The 18,731-nt window shown below is 32.3% G+C and overlaps 1 protein-coding gene across 2 annotated transcripts in view; it reads left to right on the forward strand.

Moving 5' to 3' along the window:
* LOC126972481 (low affinity immunoglobulin epsilon Fc receptor-like) overlaps positions 1-10,643 on the forward strand; it is a 113,697-nt gene extending 103,054 nt beyond the window's left edge. For both annotated transcript variants that reach the window (XM_050819279.1, XM_050819280.1), the window contains 2 exons: positions 5,807-5,915; positions 8,566-10,643. In XM_050819279.1, coding sequence (XP_050675236.1) covers positions 5,807-5,915; positions 8,566-8,816 — 360 coding nt within the window. In that variant the 3' untranslated portion in view covers positions 8,817-10,643. The remainder of the gene's footprint in view (positions 1-5,806; positions 5,916-8,565) is intronic.
* The last annotated feature ends 8,088 nt before the right edge of the window (positions 10,644-18,731 follow it).

An 18,731-nucleotide genomic window follows, 5' to 3' on the forward strand; every position in this document is an offset into this window, starting at 1 on the left:
GTCACCACTTTTAAAAATGGGGACAATTAAAGACATTTTCCATATTGATGGTAAACTACCTGAATGTAAACATTTCCTAAAGAGTATACCTAAAGGTTTCTTTACCTTCAGTAAAATTGGGTGTAAATGATCGGGACCACTTCCTTTGTATGGGTCAAGCCGTGGGTCTACCTTTTCACGTATAATGTCTATTGTTCTCGCAACAGTTTGAGTATAGCTTATTGGTAAGTTATCATGGCTAAATCTAGTATTAGAATCGGCTGTAAAAACGGAGCTAAAGAATGTGTTAAACATATTAGCTATCATTTGACCGTCTGATCCAGTATCATCATCATAGTACATACAGTCTGGAATACAATTACTACTTCGCTTAGATTTTACAAATGCCCACAATTTTTTAGAATTGTTATAAATATTATTTTCAGCCTTATCAATAAATAAATCATAGCATTCTGCTTCTAAACTCTTCTTTTGTTTCACGGCGTAATTCCGGGAACCTATCATAGTCACTAGATCTTCCGTATATTTTTCATTTTTTATGAGCTTTCAGTTTTTTCTTAATTAACTTTATTAAAGATCTACAGTACCACGATGGAAACTTATCATTTTCATGCACTAGTTTTGTAGGTACAATTCGATCTATAATATGGTTAAGTATAAAATAAAATTTTCCTACGGCACATATATATCTTCTGATGAGAGCTCTTCAACCCAGTCAATTTTTGATAATTCATCATTAACTGCATTGTAATCGGCGTTGTGATAACAACGAACAATACGAGTCGGTGCTCTTAAGTACATGTTATTTTTGTCGTTCTCAACCTTCACCACTAAGGATGGATGATAACCATCTTCCAACCACATTATAAAGCTTGCAAAAACAGCAACTACAATTAAAACTATAATACCTATAAATTCTGTTAAAAGTCATTTATATTAAGGCAAATACAAACATGTATGAGTTCAGTATGGTAACACTTATGTGATTTTCTTTAAACATTCACTAGAACTTATCATAATAACTGAAGATTATTATTATTAATAATTATGGATAGGATGTAATTAACTTCATTATTTTAAAATGATCATTGAGAAAAAACAATGTCAAAATATTTCGTTCGATTCACAATTTTAACCTAACTATTAGATATAAGCCTAAGAGGAGAAGAAAATGTCAATTAATAAAACTGAATTAAGATAGTAAAACAGCCATTTTTGTCATTTAAAAAAATGAAATCATAGAGACTTATAACTAATATGAGACTTATATATAATACCTTTATAACTTTTATTATTTTAGATACGGCATACTATTTATTTTTCTGCTAGGCATATTCAATTTAAAATTGTAATGATCATTTAAAAATAGTGACAGTTACACTATAATTAAATATTGAATAAGTTTCCAGCAAGCTTGTCGTTTTCCACGAAATCAGTTCCAACAGCGATGGACCGGAAGTAATATGGCGCGCGGGACGCAAATTTTGCCGGAAATTTCGTCCTAGCCAACAATTTCCAACCGTTTCACCGTCTATTTCTGTGATATCATTATTCTGCTAATATTTTGTTATATTTTGACTGTCTGGTGGAAGTGATCTAGCTATTAAGTAAAAGTTCGCGAGTTCATTACGAGGTCTGCATAAAGATACATGCCTGCATATTTAAATACACATAAAATGGACTGGATAATACTAAAAAAAGGTCCATTGTAAGCTAGCTAAGACTAATTATTATTAATATTCTAAGCTAAGACTGGTAATATTTAATGTAGATCTGTAATATACAAAATTCATATATTTTTATTGAAAATAGGATTTAAAATCACTCATTGAATGTCTAAAACTACCAACCACACAAAAAAGTATGCCTCAGACCTGAGAAGAACGGGCGCATGAAACACAGCGGACTTCTTTTCTTAAATAAAATTTCGTAACAATATAATATCATACAATAAAATTTATTATTAAATGGCCTGAAGGCGGTCGCTCCATTCCCAATATAATATATAATAATATGGCCATAGACAAAATTGATCAGTTTCTCGAAATTCGATTGTGCAGTTGATACTGCTATATTTAACTCAGGTGTAGCATACATAATATTATGGACTCAGATAATAATAATCACAGATACAATTTATCACTCTGCATAAAGAGACAAAGTCACTTTGCAGCTAAAACTGGTATATAATATATCATGTAGGTCTGTAGAGTACATAATAGTATAACTTAAGCTATTATAAATAAAACTATCAATTTCTATAAATAGACAAACAATAATTCTGCAGCCAATATCTGTATCTATTGTGTAGATTTGTAGCATATATTAAATTAACATAAATAAATTTATACTATCAATCTGTAATGAAGTACGACACATTCAAATAAAAAATGATTAAACAAATTGATATTGATACCAAAATCCACGTTACTTGCTTTATATAACACTACACGAAGATATACAGCAGATCGCAAATCAGACCTTAATGTTACCGCGATACCCTGGAGCATTTCAAATTCAATATAATATTACGTCGGGAATTTTTCTCGCAATTTATAATATGGAATCTTAAGATATTTTTTACATTTACATTTTTTAGTTTAACTATAGTATATGTGCCATTTCATTCGATGACTTTGTGCCATTTTGCGTGACGAGATCCTGTAAAATTCTACTATCTTTCTGATCAAGAAAACGCTACAACAATTTGGGCAGTCCTCTCTTGACGTTAACCGGACACTGCCTAAATAATTCTACTTAAACTGCTTAAATAATTAATTAATAAACTGAAAAAATATTTAAATGTCTTCTTAAATATAATTGAATGAACTGAATATTGGTATGAATATTTAACTTTATTTGCGCGTAAAAAACAAATTCATCGAGACAGAAACTGAAATAAGGTGCCACAAAAGGCCATATTTAATCTAATTTCGCCAATATTGCTATTTTCACTGTCTCGTTTCTATCATCACATACACTTGTAAGTTTATTTTCGACGTTATTCTCTATTTTCACATTTCCCTTTATTTATTTACCTGTTCTATTCACTTTGTTGTGTTAAACTGTATTGCGTCTTGCAGCATCGCCCACACCAACTCTATTGCATTGTGTCGACAATGGTACGGCGGTAACAGTATCACTCTGTGGCCATGTTCTAAAGCTATTTCGTCAATGACGTATTGGATCTTTGTTGGTTTGTTTTCCATTAAAAGACGTGCTAACATATATATGTTTACGAGGTTTTTTTGATGCCAAGCGACGTTGTCAGCTTCTTTTTGGGATTGCGTAGTTGGCTTAATTATTTGCATGAAGTGGTATAGGGTTTTGTCCATTACTATAATAGTTGCTTCAGGGTGGCTCCACAACATTAAGGTAAAACATTCAGTAAACTTTTTCCATTCATTTCTACATGATAGTCTCCAGTGGCTATTGACTTGAAAGCCTTCGACAAACCCGTTGATGACCCGGACTGGCAAAAAGACGTGTTCCTTTTCCAAACTCAGGGCATATGACATATGAAAGGAATGTAATTTTTTTCTTTGATCCAGCATATTTATGCAGGATCTAATTAAGGTTATTACTCTTCCTTGAACATTTGCCAGGGAACGTTATGATGATCTAGTTGACATTTTTTCCAAAGGGTGGGATTAACTCAATCTATATTTTGTGTTTTTTGTTTTAAAATATATTTATATAACTTCATAGATCGAGAGAATTTACTTTCTTTCGTGGCTTAATAAAAAAATCATGCTATGTTCGTCCATAACTGAGACATCACTTACCATTATTAATTATGCACTATGTTTATATTAGTGTATACCTCAGCGGAATTTTTTAAATAAATGAAATATGTGAGCTAGCCCCACCAGTGACATGTGCGAGGGTGTAGGTCATTGAACCCTTACCTTGAAGTTGAGCTGCCTGAGCGACGTGCTTGTCGTCTGCGGCGTGACCTTCAGGGAACAGGGTGCTACTTGACGAGGGTTATCTTAATCCGAATCTTTTATTTGCGTACACTTCTAAAGACAAAATATTTTGAGAATATCGCTTTTATAAAGCATACAATATTAGAATTAGCAATTACTTATCCATCCCTACTCTGTGGTATAAGTATATATAACTTTAAATCTTAATACTTCGATTTAAGCAAAGTTTTTAAACGACTTCAAAAAAAAAAAGAGGATGTTCTTAATTTTTTATGCTCGCTATTTTTTTATGTTTTTTACCGCAAAACTTTCGACTGGGTGAACCGATTTTGATAATTCTTTTTTTATTTGAAAGCTGGTTCTTCCCGTGTAGTCCCATTGTAATTTGGTCCAGATCTGACAGTGACCTCTATGAGAAAAATCATAAAAGTCTTAAATTTGCTATACATACATTGGATGATAAATTAACAAATAACTCAATATCGCGCCAACCGATTTCGATGATTTTTTTTTTATTGGAAAGGATATACTTCAAAGATAGTTTGGTGAGAGTAGACTAGAATTAGATTGTATAAAAATACGCAATTATTTTTATACTTTTTAGTGCATATTATATCTATTGTGTTGGAATAGTGTTTTTGAAGTCGGTTGTTTTTTTGTTATTTTTTTTTATTTTTTCAACGCTGATGAAAATTATATTAAATCTAGATACTAGCAATTTGACTGAGAGAAAAATCATTGTCTGTTGGTAGTCTCAATTCAAAGGGTCTTCTTTAATACCTATTACTCTTGACAGAGTGGTCGTATCTGTTACTTGCGGGGCTGTGTCTCTCTTCTAGATTACCTCTCGTAGCGTACCGCTGCTGTCATGGTGCATTCGTACAATGATCTGCGCAATGCTTGTTAAAACATTTCCAGCGTCACAAGTGATTCACTGGACACCTATCCACATCGCGAAAGGTGCCCGAAGAATTTGAGGATACAAGATTTTACAGCAGACGATAGACGGCCTGATGTCAAGTTCGTGGGTTATGGCCACGATAGGCAAAGCATTCTTCTCGAAAAACATCTTGAAAACATTAACTGAACTCCCACAAACTGAACGGATGAGACTGATCCGTCATGCTCGGCTGTATTACGCTTGTTCGCCTAAAGTCGGCTCTATTCCACTTAAAAGTGTAACGAATTATTTAAAGGCGATAATAAAGACAAAACTTGATATATCTTGTAAACAGATCATAAAATAGACCCAGTTATTTCTATAATCCTATTACAGTTTCTAACAACGCAACGTTGTCATAACGTGAAATAGTTAAAAATATAATAAACATTCTTATAAACAATTTCCTCTCATTATTATATTGCGTAAGAACTGTAGTGTCGCTTCAACGATACTAGAAGAAAACAGGTTTTTAATGACGATATCAAATCATTTCTTTCAAGTGAAAGTTTCATTATTATACACACTGCAATTTTAATGTTAGACTTACGTATAAAAGTGAAACAGTCTTTATTTAACGACTGATTGTTTATTTGATAACGTTGTTTCGAATTGATTGTAATTGTAATTTATATACCGCTCAACGTGAAAAAAAAGACCTTAACAGGAAAACTTTTCGTCAAATAAGTTCAATTTGATCAATGGATCAGCCTAGCTTTCCAACGCGGAAATGCTGCCAGTATTCTTGGTACGCTTCCATGTAATGATAGTTTTAATTTTATGTAGTCATAGTTTTTCAGAAGACTGCTAATGATCTAAGTCGCCCCTTACGACACCCTTTGGCCTGGGACTTCCCTTTTTTTTAAGCCCCGGGGAAGCACATGGCGTATTTTTCTTGCTAAAAAAGTTTAATGTGAGTAAATGTCTTTAATTTCAGGCCAACTGGTTTAAAGCCCAGCAGTACTGCAGATTCCACGGAATGCATCTCGCTTCGATTTCATCTCAGGAAGAAAACGATAGGCTTGAAAAATACGTCAGAGAATCAGGTACGTAGTCGTTAAAATACCCTTTCGTACTATAAAATAACATGTTATGAACTTATAACACAAGCATTTTATGAGGAAAGAACTAAGTAATGTGATCTACAGCATGCATTGCATTCCTGATTGATGCATCACGCGTCAAGCAGTAGGCTTATTGCCACAAGATGCCGGAAAAGGCATATTAGTAAAGTATCCTATAAGGCCATTTTTATGTTTCGATTGATTGATGTAAAATTACTAGGCAAATGAGACTAAGCATCTTTAGTCTCTAAATAACGACCACAGTCGCGATGCTGATCAGATTTTGGGTTTTTCAAGAACCCGGAGCAACACTTATTTAGGGCGAGGCGTATCATCACCATCAGGTGAATGTCATCCTCGACTCGTCAGTTTTTCTCATAAAAAAATCCCGAGACTTCAGAAGAACTTCTTCAATGAGAATAGGTGCCAATATTATTGAACAAAATATAGTATATTACGCAACTAGGAGTAAAGTACACCATTTGCGTCGTAGGAAATTCCCTCCCGTGTTGCGTATATGATTTTGCACGTGACAATACCAATACGTCAACAAATTCAAAAGACCAAACAGTGCCACTTCCCTCCCGGAAAACAGGATAAAAAATCGATCTTTCTGCTGTGTGCTATAAAATTTATTTGTGCCACTTTGGTAAAAAGCAAGCACCGCCAACCACATTCTCTTGCGACACCACAGGAATCACAGGAGCGTTGCCGGCCAATAAGAAAGGTGCACGTGCTTTTTTGTAAGGCACCCATATCGTATCGTCCGGGAAACACTTTTTTCACTGCACATTCCAGAGCTTTGTAGGACGTGGAAGAAAGTACCTTGAAAACCGCACTGTGGAGAACCGCCACACATTCAGAAGATGGAGATGATATAATAATTTGTTCCGTGTCGTGCAAAGGAGGATTTGGCAGCATGAATCAGGTGAAACATCTCTTCGGAACACTCCCCGTGATAATGGTGGTAGAAGACACACAATGAAGCGACGTCTACGGAACGCCAAGTGATAGAGCCGTTCACAGAGCACTGGATACCCGACAATGAGCGTGCAAAGCACGCGGTCAAATAGATCGAGCTGATACTGGGATGCGCTAGACCAGAGATGACAGCAATTCTCCATGTGTGGCCGGACCTGCATTTTGTAGAGCTCTAGAATGTGGGCTGGCTTGATGCATTGCCGTGCTTTACTTTTGACGCCCAGCTTCGAATCCAATTTGGCTTTGCTCCGGATGACCACGGAATTGGCAATCGCTTGAGATTTCGAGACCCAGTATTCCGATACTAGGCAAGGCTTTAACGGAAGTGTTGTCAAAGAGCGGCGATACGATAAATGGGGTTTTTTATTGATAAACGCGCAATATTTACATTGAAATAACAAAATTGATTACGCATGTTGGGGCAGTCAGGTCGTCCATACTCATTTCATTTTAAGTATCTAGTATTTTCTAAGTCTATGCTTATTCCTATAAGTATATACCAATGTTATAAATAAACAGACGCGGCCGCGGCGGAACAGGTAGACCGTTGTTTCTCACCACCGAGTGTGTCTTATTAATAAACACAATGTAAAGTTACCCCAAGTATAAGATTACTTCTCCCTGTCATGTAATTCTGTAGCGACAAAGGTAAGATTGGAATAACGCGTTAAATAATAACACATAATGTAATTTTGGTATTCAGATGTAGGTACGTTTATTTGAATCTTTATAAGGTCGGCAGGGCTCGTGTGATTCCTCTTCCATATAAAGGCTATGAATAACATAAAATTAATGTAGTTACTTTGTTAATACCAACAGTTAAACGAATAAATTCCATTCAGGAATGCTGTTATAACAATCACACATATATTCAGCTGTTATTTGTATTATTAATATCAACACAACTCCATTATTTATTATTTTAGATTTGAAGTTTTTATTGTGTTATAAATGTTACCTACACTGGATTCCAGTTTGCTATAAAAAGTTGTTTAACAAAGCTTGCTTAACGTAATTGTACGTATCTCGGACAATACATTACATTAGTAGCTCAATATTTTCAAATCTCAAATAGTATGCCAAAAATCATAATGCACAAAAAAAAATTTAATTATAAGCAGTAGGTAAATACTTCTATAGTGACTGTGAATGTACAGTCATTTTGTTAATGTTTACAAGGTATTTATTGAAGATTAATACAAACAAAGCAAGCTTATGTGTGTTAATAACTCAAAAATATATTATATTTAATATTGATTGACATTTAGTATTAATTAATAAAAAAAAAATAAGTTGATGTAACCAAGAAATAAATTTCTAACTCCTTTTTTAAGCTTTATTCTCGTGTTTATCAAAGAGGCGGACAAACTTTCGCACCTACGTGGTACCCGATGGCTTTGCTGAATTCAAGAGTGCTCACCGCACATTATGAATACTTCTTGCTTCTTGCATTAATAATTATCGAAATTTTACCCTCTAAACAATATCAGTATGATTATAGAGTATATAGTAAAGATCTATTAAATCTAGATATATATTTCAATAAAAGATCTTTACTTTACGATATAATATCTCCTTGGCCGTGATATTTTGACATAACTTTAAAATAACAACGATATATCAGTTTTTTATATACCAAATACTATTACAGGCTTTGGTCGCGAGCACTTTTGGACTTCCGGCACTGACTTAGCTGAAGAGGGCAGTTTCTTCTGGATGGCAAACGGCAGGCCGCTCACTTTCGTGAACTGGAACGCCGGAGAACCCAACAACTTCAGATACGAGAACGGAGAAGAGGAGAACTGCTTGGAACTCTGGAACAGAGACGACAAAGGTCTTAAGTGGAACGACTCCCCTTGCTCTTTCGAAACTTACTTTATCTGCGAAGTTCGAACTGATTAAATCTAGAAACGAGACACGACAAGAATGAATATAAATTTAATTACAGTACAAAATATTTTAATTTTTTTGTATGTATTTTTTAAGTACAAACAATACCCCATATTTATTTATATTACTACAACTACAGCGCATTTTATATAGAAGTAATTCATTAGGTAATTTAAAATTAAACAAAGAAAAGATATTGTCATCTTTTTTAAAATGTAGGCTTAAAACAACTGCTATATTAAACAGTATGACTGGTGAGACAAAAAACAATGAAATTAACAATACTCGGTACTCGATCCTATCATACTAATTATGTAATTAAGTAATTATTTTTTAACAAATCTACCTATAAATAAATGAAGTATCGATACACCACTGCATTGCTCTACTCTTACGTTAGCTAAGGGCAAGCACCGACTGGTCCGTGTGCCCTTGCGGTGACCATGCGTTGCGAAATTTTAACTTTTGGTGAAGTTTACTAAGTAGTGTATCAGTATTTTTTTTTCAAATGATCGCCGTATATACGTACGTACGCTCTCAAGAGTGTTGAATTTGTCTCACCAGTCATGCTGTATTTGAATGGAACACCATATTAAAAAGAAACAGGGATTAGGTTTAAGAAAATGTTTCAAAATCTAAGGATGAAATGCAGTATCATTTAACGATTAATGAAAAATTGAATAAAAGATATTCCTCTGATATTGCTTTGATTAAGTAAACAGCAATTTAGTTTTCTCCTTTCATTTTGGAACAGCAAGGGGTAAAATCCTGATTTCAACTATTTATTGACCCTTTATTTCGATTGTCCTTTACTAATACTATTCAATTTTCTTGTCGTGTCATTATATAATCAAAATTCATGTTGTGATAAACAGTAGTTAGTATGCTAGAATTTAATCATCCCAAAATGTAGAAAAATGATGAAGAGGTCAGTACAAAGGGAGAAGAATCGCTACATTATTACAGGAATGTTGTACCAGCTAGATGTAATTAAATTATTTTTAATTGAACACAAAAATGTAAAATAAAAACGGAATCAAAAAAACTTAGCTATTAAGACTACTGCCGGTTATGTTACCAATTACTACATCTAGTAGGAAGTATTCTTCTGTATTGAATCAAGATTTATTAAATTTTTTATGTCAATTTACCTAAACCTAACTACTTAATAGTCATCACTCATAGTGCAAATACCGTAAATGGAGAAAGCACCTTAATAACGAATGATAATTAAAATACATTTTCGATCGACATTTCTCTTTCAACAGTTTGTTTTACTCTTCAGTAACGACTTTCAAACAGTTGAGACATTTGTTTTATAATGCCATTCGTAGGTTTAATCCCATGTATCCAATGTATCATTCATCAAAACAAAATTATGCTACTTTTCCAAACCTTAAAAGAGCATTCTGTAACATAAATCTTGATGAGCTCTGAATAGAATCTAAAAATCCCTGTTCTTTATCTTTTCTCTCATGCCATCTTTATATCTATTTACTCTCCACAAAATTAAGCAATTCATCTGTAAATAAGTTAAGTATTTTCTTGTAATGATCGGCTTTTCCGTTTTTATTTTCATCTCTCTTCATTTCTTATCTTTCTTCCACATATGACGAACTGTCTACCAACGCTTTATCTTTCTAATCTGAATCTTTAAAACTATTATTGCTAAATTCTTATCTGTGTCCTTATATCAATTTACTGGTTCAATACTCTCAAACTTTGTACTAGATGTAAAAGACCATTTTGGTCGAAGGACTAATGTCCATAGTCAACTTAGCATATTTTATTTGTAAATAGATGTAAGTTACAAACGAATACAAACTCATTAGTTGTTAATTTTGTTTTTTTCCAATCCTAATCTATTATATATTGTATTGTTGCCGAAAAATATTTTTCAAGCAATATTATAATAAATATTACGATTTGTTATTTTTTAAGTCACACGTTTGTCACACTTCTAGGATTAATAATACAAATTAAATTTGTAACCAAAATTTATGAACGATGCGGGACTCGAACCCACGACCTCTCGCGTTCGAGTACACAAGGGTCGATTAAAATATCTTGTTCAACTCTCAGGTTGTGGCTTCTTCCATCTTCAGGATCTACTTTACAGCTGATATATAAGGTAACTCTATGGTTGGTGTACCAAGAACATGTATGTTGGTATGATTTAGGGATTAGAAGTGATTTGAATTTGGAATGTGGATATTTTTATTTTAATCACCAAAGAAATCGATCATAGACATTGAATAAACAAGTAACAGGCTGAATGGAAAGGATATTGTGAGTGAGCCTAATTTAAAAAAAAAAGAATTTCAAAAATTTTAAGAAAACGCGCGAATTATTTTTGTGTTCCAACTTCGATCGCTATTGTTTACTCAAACTCGGATTTTACTTGGTTTTACAAAAAAAGTTTAAAATGCACATTTTTATTTGCCCAACTAAATAGAGCATGTCGGTGTATCCACAAAATCAAGAACGCATAAACAATCTTTTTTCATTGTTGATTTTATGACGAACTGATTTATCGAACTTAGAACAAAAATTTGATGCAAATCAATTAAGAAATAAAGTAAGAACTGTAAATTTAATATAACATGATTTAACAAAGGAAAAAGAAAACATATTATAGGTATCTAGAGTTCACTCACACAAACAAATCCAGGCAAAAACATGCGATCTTTGAATAATTTTATGTTAATATAACCATGCAACGGACGCGGGGTATCACTTTTTCATATTTCAAATAAGCTCAATAACTCAACAACCGTCCAACTTTTTATCTGAAAGCTCATAGACCAAAGTGATTCCCATTTGCCCGTGTCCCACCTGTTCCGGGATAACCAGTATGGATTATAATCAATGTTATACTAAGTAATATATATGCATCCAAAGAATGCAATATGGATGCGCTCGATTCTGTTGGAATATCCCTCCCAGGCAGCACATTACTCCATATCTGAAAGACGCAAATATTCAAACGTCTGCATTTAGCAACGTTACCTTTCGGTATAGTAATATATAAAACACCTATTTATTAATAAAAGCCCGGTGAGTTTCTTGCACCCGTTCTTCTCAGATCTGAGGCATACTATTTCTAATGGTAGGATATAAGGTAGTTCCAATAAAAATATTTGAATTTGAATATCATGTAGAACAGGTCTTAGTAATGTTATATCAACACAGAAGAAGTCGCGAGTGACAGCTAGTTTAAATCAGCCTCGTTATAATTATAATATAATATAGTAATATTAAAGTGTCTACATTATAATTAATAACACTCGGTTACAGAACCATCTCTGGGCATCTTTAATGATTCCTTTAAGTCTTTTCAACTTACAAAGAAAATTTGTAAGTATTCATATGAATCATAGAACACAAGTACTCACAGAACAGGTCACTAGTACGCTCGTATGACCTACTCTAACATAAAAAAAACTATATGTATTAGTCTAGTGTAATATATTGTATGATTTTTATATTGATACAACAATACAAAAATCGGTAAAAATTCTAATATAAAAGCCTAAGTAATGTAGTAGGCAGTACCTAATAAATAAATAAATAACTTAAACAGTGCCATATTAAAAGCCAATACTGAATGAGGAAGGTAGGCGTAAATCTATGAAATCTCATTAAGTTAGACGGAAGTAGATACTTACTGTGATACCGATTGAAGCCAGCTCGTGTACGTTACAGGTATTCTAAATAGGTTCTGATAATAAACATTACATTTGCACTAAACTTTGAGCTTTATAGTATACCAGATATGGAGATACAACTTTTACATATAATATAAAGTAAATAAGTTACATTGAATATTTTATAAGAGAAATGTTTGCTGTGTGTTCTACAAACAATACCGAATCCAATGGATTACTTTATAGAATTATTGTCTGCATGTATGACAGGGAAAAACGCAAAAACTATTGAATATATCAGTCTTATTTTGCATTTATATTATAATATAAACAAGAGGACGGGCGACATATAGGCTACATGTACGATAGATGGAGATATATTATTATAGCTGTTTTATTGCGCTCACGTAGACGACGTTGCGGGGAACAGTTAGTTTAATAATAAATTAATAAATTTGACGCCTGGCAGAAAATTATAGCAAATAGTTCTAGCTGTGTTTGTTTTAAACATGGTTATCGCAGACTTTTGATTAATTTTTTTTATGTTCTTATCCTATAGCGTACTATAGTTCGTTTAGTTTTTGTATATTTTCCTGGTTTTATAACCAAATTATATACTATTATTATAAGCTAGAGCGGCAAACGTTGTATTGTGTTAAACATAAAAAAAAAATTGGTATGAAATATTTGGGGTTTAATCTTTTCTCAGATCTAATGAATATACATATTTAATTTCATAAAAAAACGGCCAACGTGACATGAGTATTTTATACTTATAGATAACCCAGACCGCGGTATTTTCTGTTAATTTGTACATTTATCCGTTCTTAACTAACCTTTACTGGGCAAAAGGAATATTTCTACCAAATTTCAAGTCTCTACGCCATATGGTTCCAGAGATAGCGTGATGAGTCAATATGTAGGTGGAAATTAATTTTTTTAACTTATTTATCTATAAATCTCATAAATATATGTGATATATATTATATTGCGTAATGCTCGAGTCTGTACCCGTATAGGAGAATGCTCCCCACGAGGGAGTACTATTTAAACCAAGGGGCTGTTCACTGAAGGGATATAACTCATCAAACTTCAAAACCATCACAAAAACAATGACTTGCTGGAGTGATCTTTCAATTAAAGTAACAGCTAATAGCAATATGAACATTATATAAATTAATGTTGACGAAGCCACCGACGTGTAAAGTATTGATCTTATTCATTTACCTATAACATGTAAAAAAAAGAAAATGTGTGGGGATTCGAAAGATACTATTCAAAGCCTATTTGAATTAAAAAAGCGTGTGTGTATATACGCACGCAAGAAATTATACTTCTTTGACATAACAAAACAAAATTTTACGTGTGTAGAATGAACAATATTGTAATAAAGAAGATGTTCAAGCCAATTAACTAACTTCATGCATATTCCCTCGCTTTCCCGCAAGCGCAATTGTATATGATACTAGCTGACCCGGCAAATGTTGTTATATGACCGTTTCTTTCATTACTTTATATTTAATTGGCAAAACAATGGCAATTTTTAAAAAATATTTTTTCTAAAATAAACGTAGTCTAAGTTACTCCTTATTATATCAGCTACCTGCCAGTAAAATTTCCATCAAAATCGGTCCAGCCATTTCAGAGATTAGCCGGAACAGACAGACAGATAAAATTTTTAAAAAATGTTATTTTGGTGTAAGTACCGTATATTATATATTCATATACATGTAGTATTCATATATCGCACGCACCGCAACCAACACATGTTCTACCGAAGCTGAAGTAGTCAGGGTGTCGAATTTACGTGACGGTGTGCGCGCGCATCGTATATATCTGATAATTTATCCCTAAAGCGCCAAAAGAATAACGACTTTAAAAACTTGAATTGAAGGAAGGCACGTATATATATATATATTGCGTATCAAATAACAAGGACTTAGTTCCCGTCATTAGACATTGCGACCCTTCAGGCAAATACAAGGTTTGAAGTAGGACCGCTGCTTAAGCCGACATTATTCACGAGAACCCCTCTCAAGCAAACCTTTCATTCTGTTATTATATGACTATCTCTGTTGGATTCTGTTTTAATACCGTCGTAAACTGTTCGCTTTCAAACTTAGCCGAATTATTCGTCGCAATATTATTATAATTTCTATTTCAAACTTACTTCAAATCACTGCACGTTTCATACTAAACTAAATTTTAAATTTTTACTGAGGCAGTCCCGCCTCTTTTTACTTAGTATTAACATCCTCTTTGGCCAACCGACAAAAATCACACAGTATACTACGCCCTTGTATTACCTAACCCAACCTAACAAGGTCAAGGAAATGACACTTACGTTTGTCAAAAATCTTACCATTAACTACTGACGAGTAAAAAAAGAAGGACTCCGTGTCACCTTACATAACAGTGAAGCACCAAAACAAAGCCGGTAAATGAGTAAATACATAGCCCCTCGCACACACTTACACTAATACAAGCCGATCGGCCGACATTATGAGATTTGCCATTGTCTGTGACAAATCAGTTTTCGTCGCAATAAAATATTTAAAAAATACCGTCATGTGGCGTGAAAAAGTGTAAAAACTATACTTTAAAAGTATTTGCGGCCATATATGATTATTTAAGGGAGAAAAAATTGTGTAAGTAGTATCCCCCGTAACCGCACACACACTAGCATAAAGGTGCTTCACTTGCTAATATCATGGCGCGTAGTCGTTATTTTTTTACTCGTCCGTGCCATTAACAACCATTTTGGAAAATATTGAGGTTTAATTTGATTGAAAAAAAAACGTGTACATCTGGGGACGCCCGACAGAAGTGATAACTTAAACTCATCTAAGTTGAACTATTTAATATTGAAATTATTTAACTTGACAAAAGCTTAGGTAGTTACTTAAATTATATGTATATTGTTATTGTAGTTGTAAGAAAATTTCTGAAAACTTATATATAAATAATATTAATTACAAAAGTAATAAATAAACCAATACACTTGAAGATTTAATAAACAGTTTCATATTGCTCGAAATATTTTTTTAAAACCATTTAAAAGCCATTAAAAAAAATAATTAGGGATTATTGTCAAGAGAATATACATAAATTTAATATGTACTTACAATCTCTAAATTGGATCGATGTATTAAATGAGTCAAATGCCAATACAGCCTTCAAAAATTTTCATGACTTTTTCTGCCTGTTATACGATCTTTGCTTTCCCATATATAATAAGAAAATGTCCAATTATGTTGGCAATAATAAATGGATATCAAAAGGTATTAAGGTAGCTTGTATTAAGAAAAGACAGTTGAGATTTAATCACTACAAATCAAAGTCTCATGAAAGTAAGATAAAGTTAAAAAAATATAGCAAAATATTACGGTCTTGTATTGACTGCTCTAAGAGACACCTAAATAATCAATATATACAAAACTCAAAAAATAAAACTAAAGCTACATGGGATATAATAAAGAAAAAAGGTAGTCATAATAATATGATAGCTAAAAATTGTATTGACCTAATTCATTATAACGACGTTGATATAACAAATCCATCAGACATTGCAAAAACATTTAATAATTCCTTTATTGATTTGACTAAAAATTGTAATCATAATTGGAATAATCAATATAAATACAAAATAAATGCAATCAATAATAGTATATTTCTCTCTCCATGTTCCGAAAACGAAGTAATAAAGATAATAAATTCTCTTAAAAATACAAAGGCAACAGGTTATGATTCCATATCTACACATATACTCAAACACTGCAAGCACAATATCTCTCATATTTTGACTTACTTAATTAATATATCCTTTTCACAGGGTGTCTTTCCAGAAAGCTTAAAGTTATCTGTTATTAAGCCTTTACTCAAAAAGGGTACTAAAACCGATATCAATAATTATCGGCCAATTACTCTTATATCTATTTTCTCAAAGATAATGGAAAAAGCAATGTATGTAAGAATAATGCATTTTCTAAATAAACATAATATTATAAAAAAAGAACAAACTGGATTTCAAGCTAACAAATCAACTACTTTGGCTGCTTATTACTTAATAGAAGAAATAACTACATGTATTAACAAGAAAGTACCTGTAATATATACCTTTTTTTATATGTCAAAAGCATTCGATTTTGTTGATCATCATATCTTAATATATAAATGTGAAAAATATGGTATAAGAGGCCCTGCTCTAAAATGGATTGAAAGTTATTTAGCCGATAGACAACAAATTGTAGAAATAAATAACATAAATGAGAAACTGGAGATGTCTACATACAAGCCACCCTATTTAATTAGTAAATTTGGAGTTCCTCAAGGAAGTCTTATGGGACCCTTACTGTTTTTAATTTATTTGAATGATTTACCCGATGTGGTTGACTATAACTGTGTATTATTTGCAGATGACATATCCATAATTATTCCTGACGAGCATAAAGCGATAAATAATTATAATATGACTATTAATAAAAATTTAGAAACTATATTGACATGGTTTAATGAGAATAATTTATTCGCTAATATGACAAAAACTAAATATATACAATTTTCTAATTATAAAACAATACATAAATCTCTAAATATAACACACAGTGACCTAACGATTAAAGAAAGAAACACAATAAAATTTTTAGGCATTATATTAGATTGCAATTGTAACTGGAAAGCTCAATGTGATACAGTGGCAGGCAAAATAAATAAGTTCGTTTTCGCTTTAAGAAGGCTCAGACAAACTGTATCCTTTAATGCTGCACTTACTGCATACCACGGTTATATTGCGTCAGTTTTAAGGTACGGGTTAATACTATGGGGAAACTCCACTAATATTTCAAATGTTTTTCTGGCACAAAAAAAATGTATAAGAGCTTTATGCAATGTCAGTCCTCTAGAATCGTGTAGACCATTATTCAAAAAGCACCGTCTGTTAACGCTTACTGGTCTATATATATTAGAAATTTGTATGTTCATTAAAAAACATGGTGAACTTTTTAAACCAGCAAAGGACTATTCCATATTAGGATTAAGAGATCCAACTCGCCTTCTGATGCCATACTGTAGAACAGCGCTTCATCAAAATAACGCAAATGTTATGTGTATTAGGGTATTTAACCACCTTCCAAAGAATATTAGAGAGATGCCTAAAACATTAATGCATAAAAAATTAAAATTATGGCTAATAGATAAATGCTTTTATAGTTTAAAAGAATTCTTTAGCCAAAAATAATAGTATTCAAATGTAATTTTTGAGAGGTACCTACAAACTAATGTTTATTTTATAATATCTCATTGAATTAAAGCTATGTAATGTGTATTAAGAACGTATAAGTATAAATTAAATATGATATTCCAATATTGACAATCAAATATTTGTATGCCGATATATTGGCGAATTGTGCTGTACACCAATTAATTGTTAACAACTATGTTACCACGATTCATACAAATAAATCATTTCATTTCATTTCATTTCAACGGTTAAAAATTCTTTATCTTAATTTTTTTTCTGACGGAATTATCGCGTTATGTAACGAAGCGGTTTGCCCCCATAGGTAGCTATATCACTTCTAAAACTTTGATATTCTTTTAAATGAATTATGTCTATCAGTGGAAGGCTCCTTTGCAGTAATGTGTAAGTATTACTCTGTTTCGGTGTGAAGGTCTGTGACAGATCAGTTTTCGTCGCAATAAAAAATTTAAAAAATGCCGTCATGTGGCGTGAAAAAGTGTAAAAACTATACTTTAAAAGTATTTGCGGCCATATATGATTATTTAAGGGAGAAAAAATTGTGTAAGTAGTATCCCCCGTAACCGCACACACACTAGCATAAAGGTGCTTCACTTGCTAATATCATGGCGCGTAGTCGTTATTTTTTTACTCGTCCGTGCCATTAACAACCATTTTGGAAAATATTGAGGTTTAATTTGATTGAAAAAAAAACGTGTACATCTGGGGACGCCCGACAGAAGTGATAACTTAAACTCATCTAAGTTGAACTATTTAATATTGAAATTATTTAACTTGACAAAAGCTTAGGTAGTTACTTAAATTATATGTATATTGTTATTGTAGTTGTAAGAAAATTTCTGAAAACTTATATATAAATAATATTAATTACAAAAGTAATAAATAAACCAATACACTTGAAGATTTAATAAACAGTTTCATATTGCTCGAAATATTTTTTTAAAACCATTTAAAAGCCATTAAAAAAAATAATTAGGGATTATTGTCAAGAGAATATACATAAATTTAATATGTACTTACAAT

The sequence above is a fragment of the Leptidea sinapis genome, chromosome 26 (assembly GCF_905404315.1).
Source record: "Leptidea sinapis chromosome 26, ilLepSina1.1, whole genome shotgun sequence".
NCBI lineage: Eukaryota > Metazoa > Arthropoda > Insecta > Lepidoptera > Pieridae > Leptidea > Leptidea sinapis.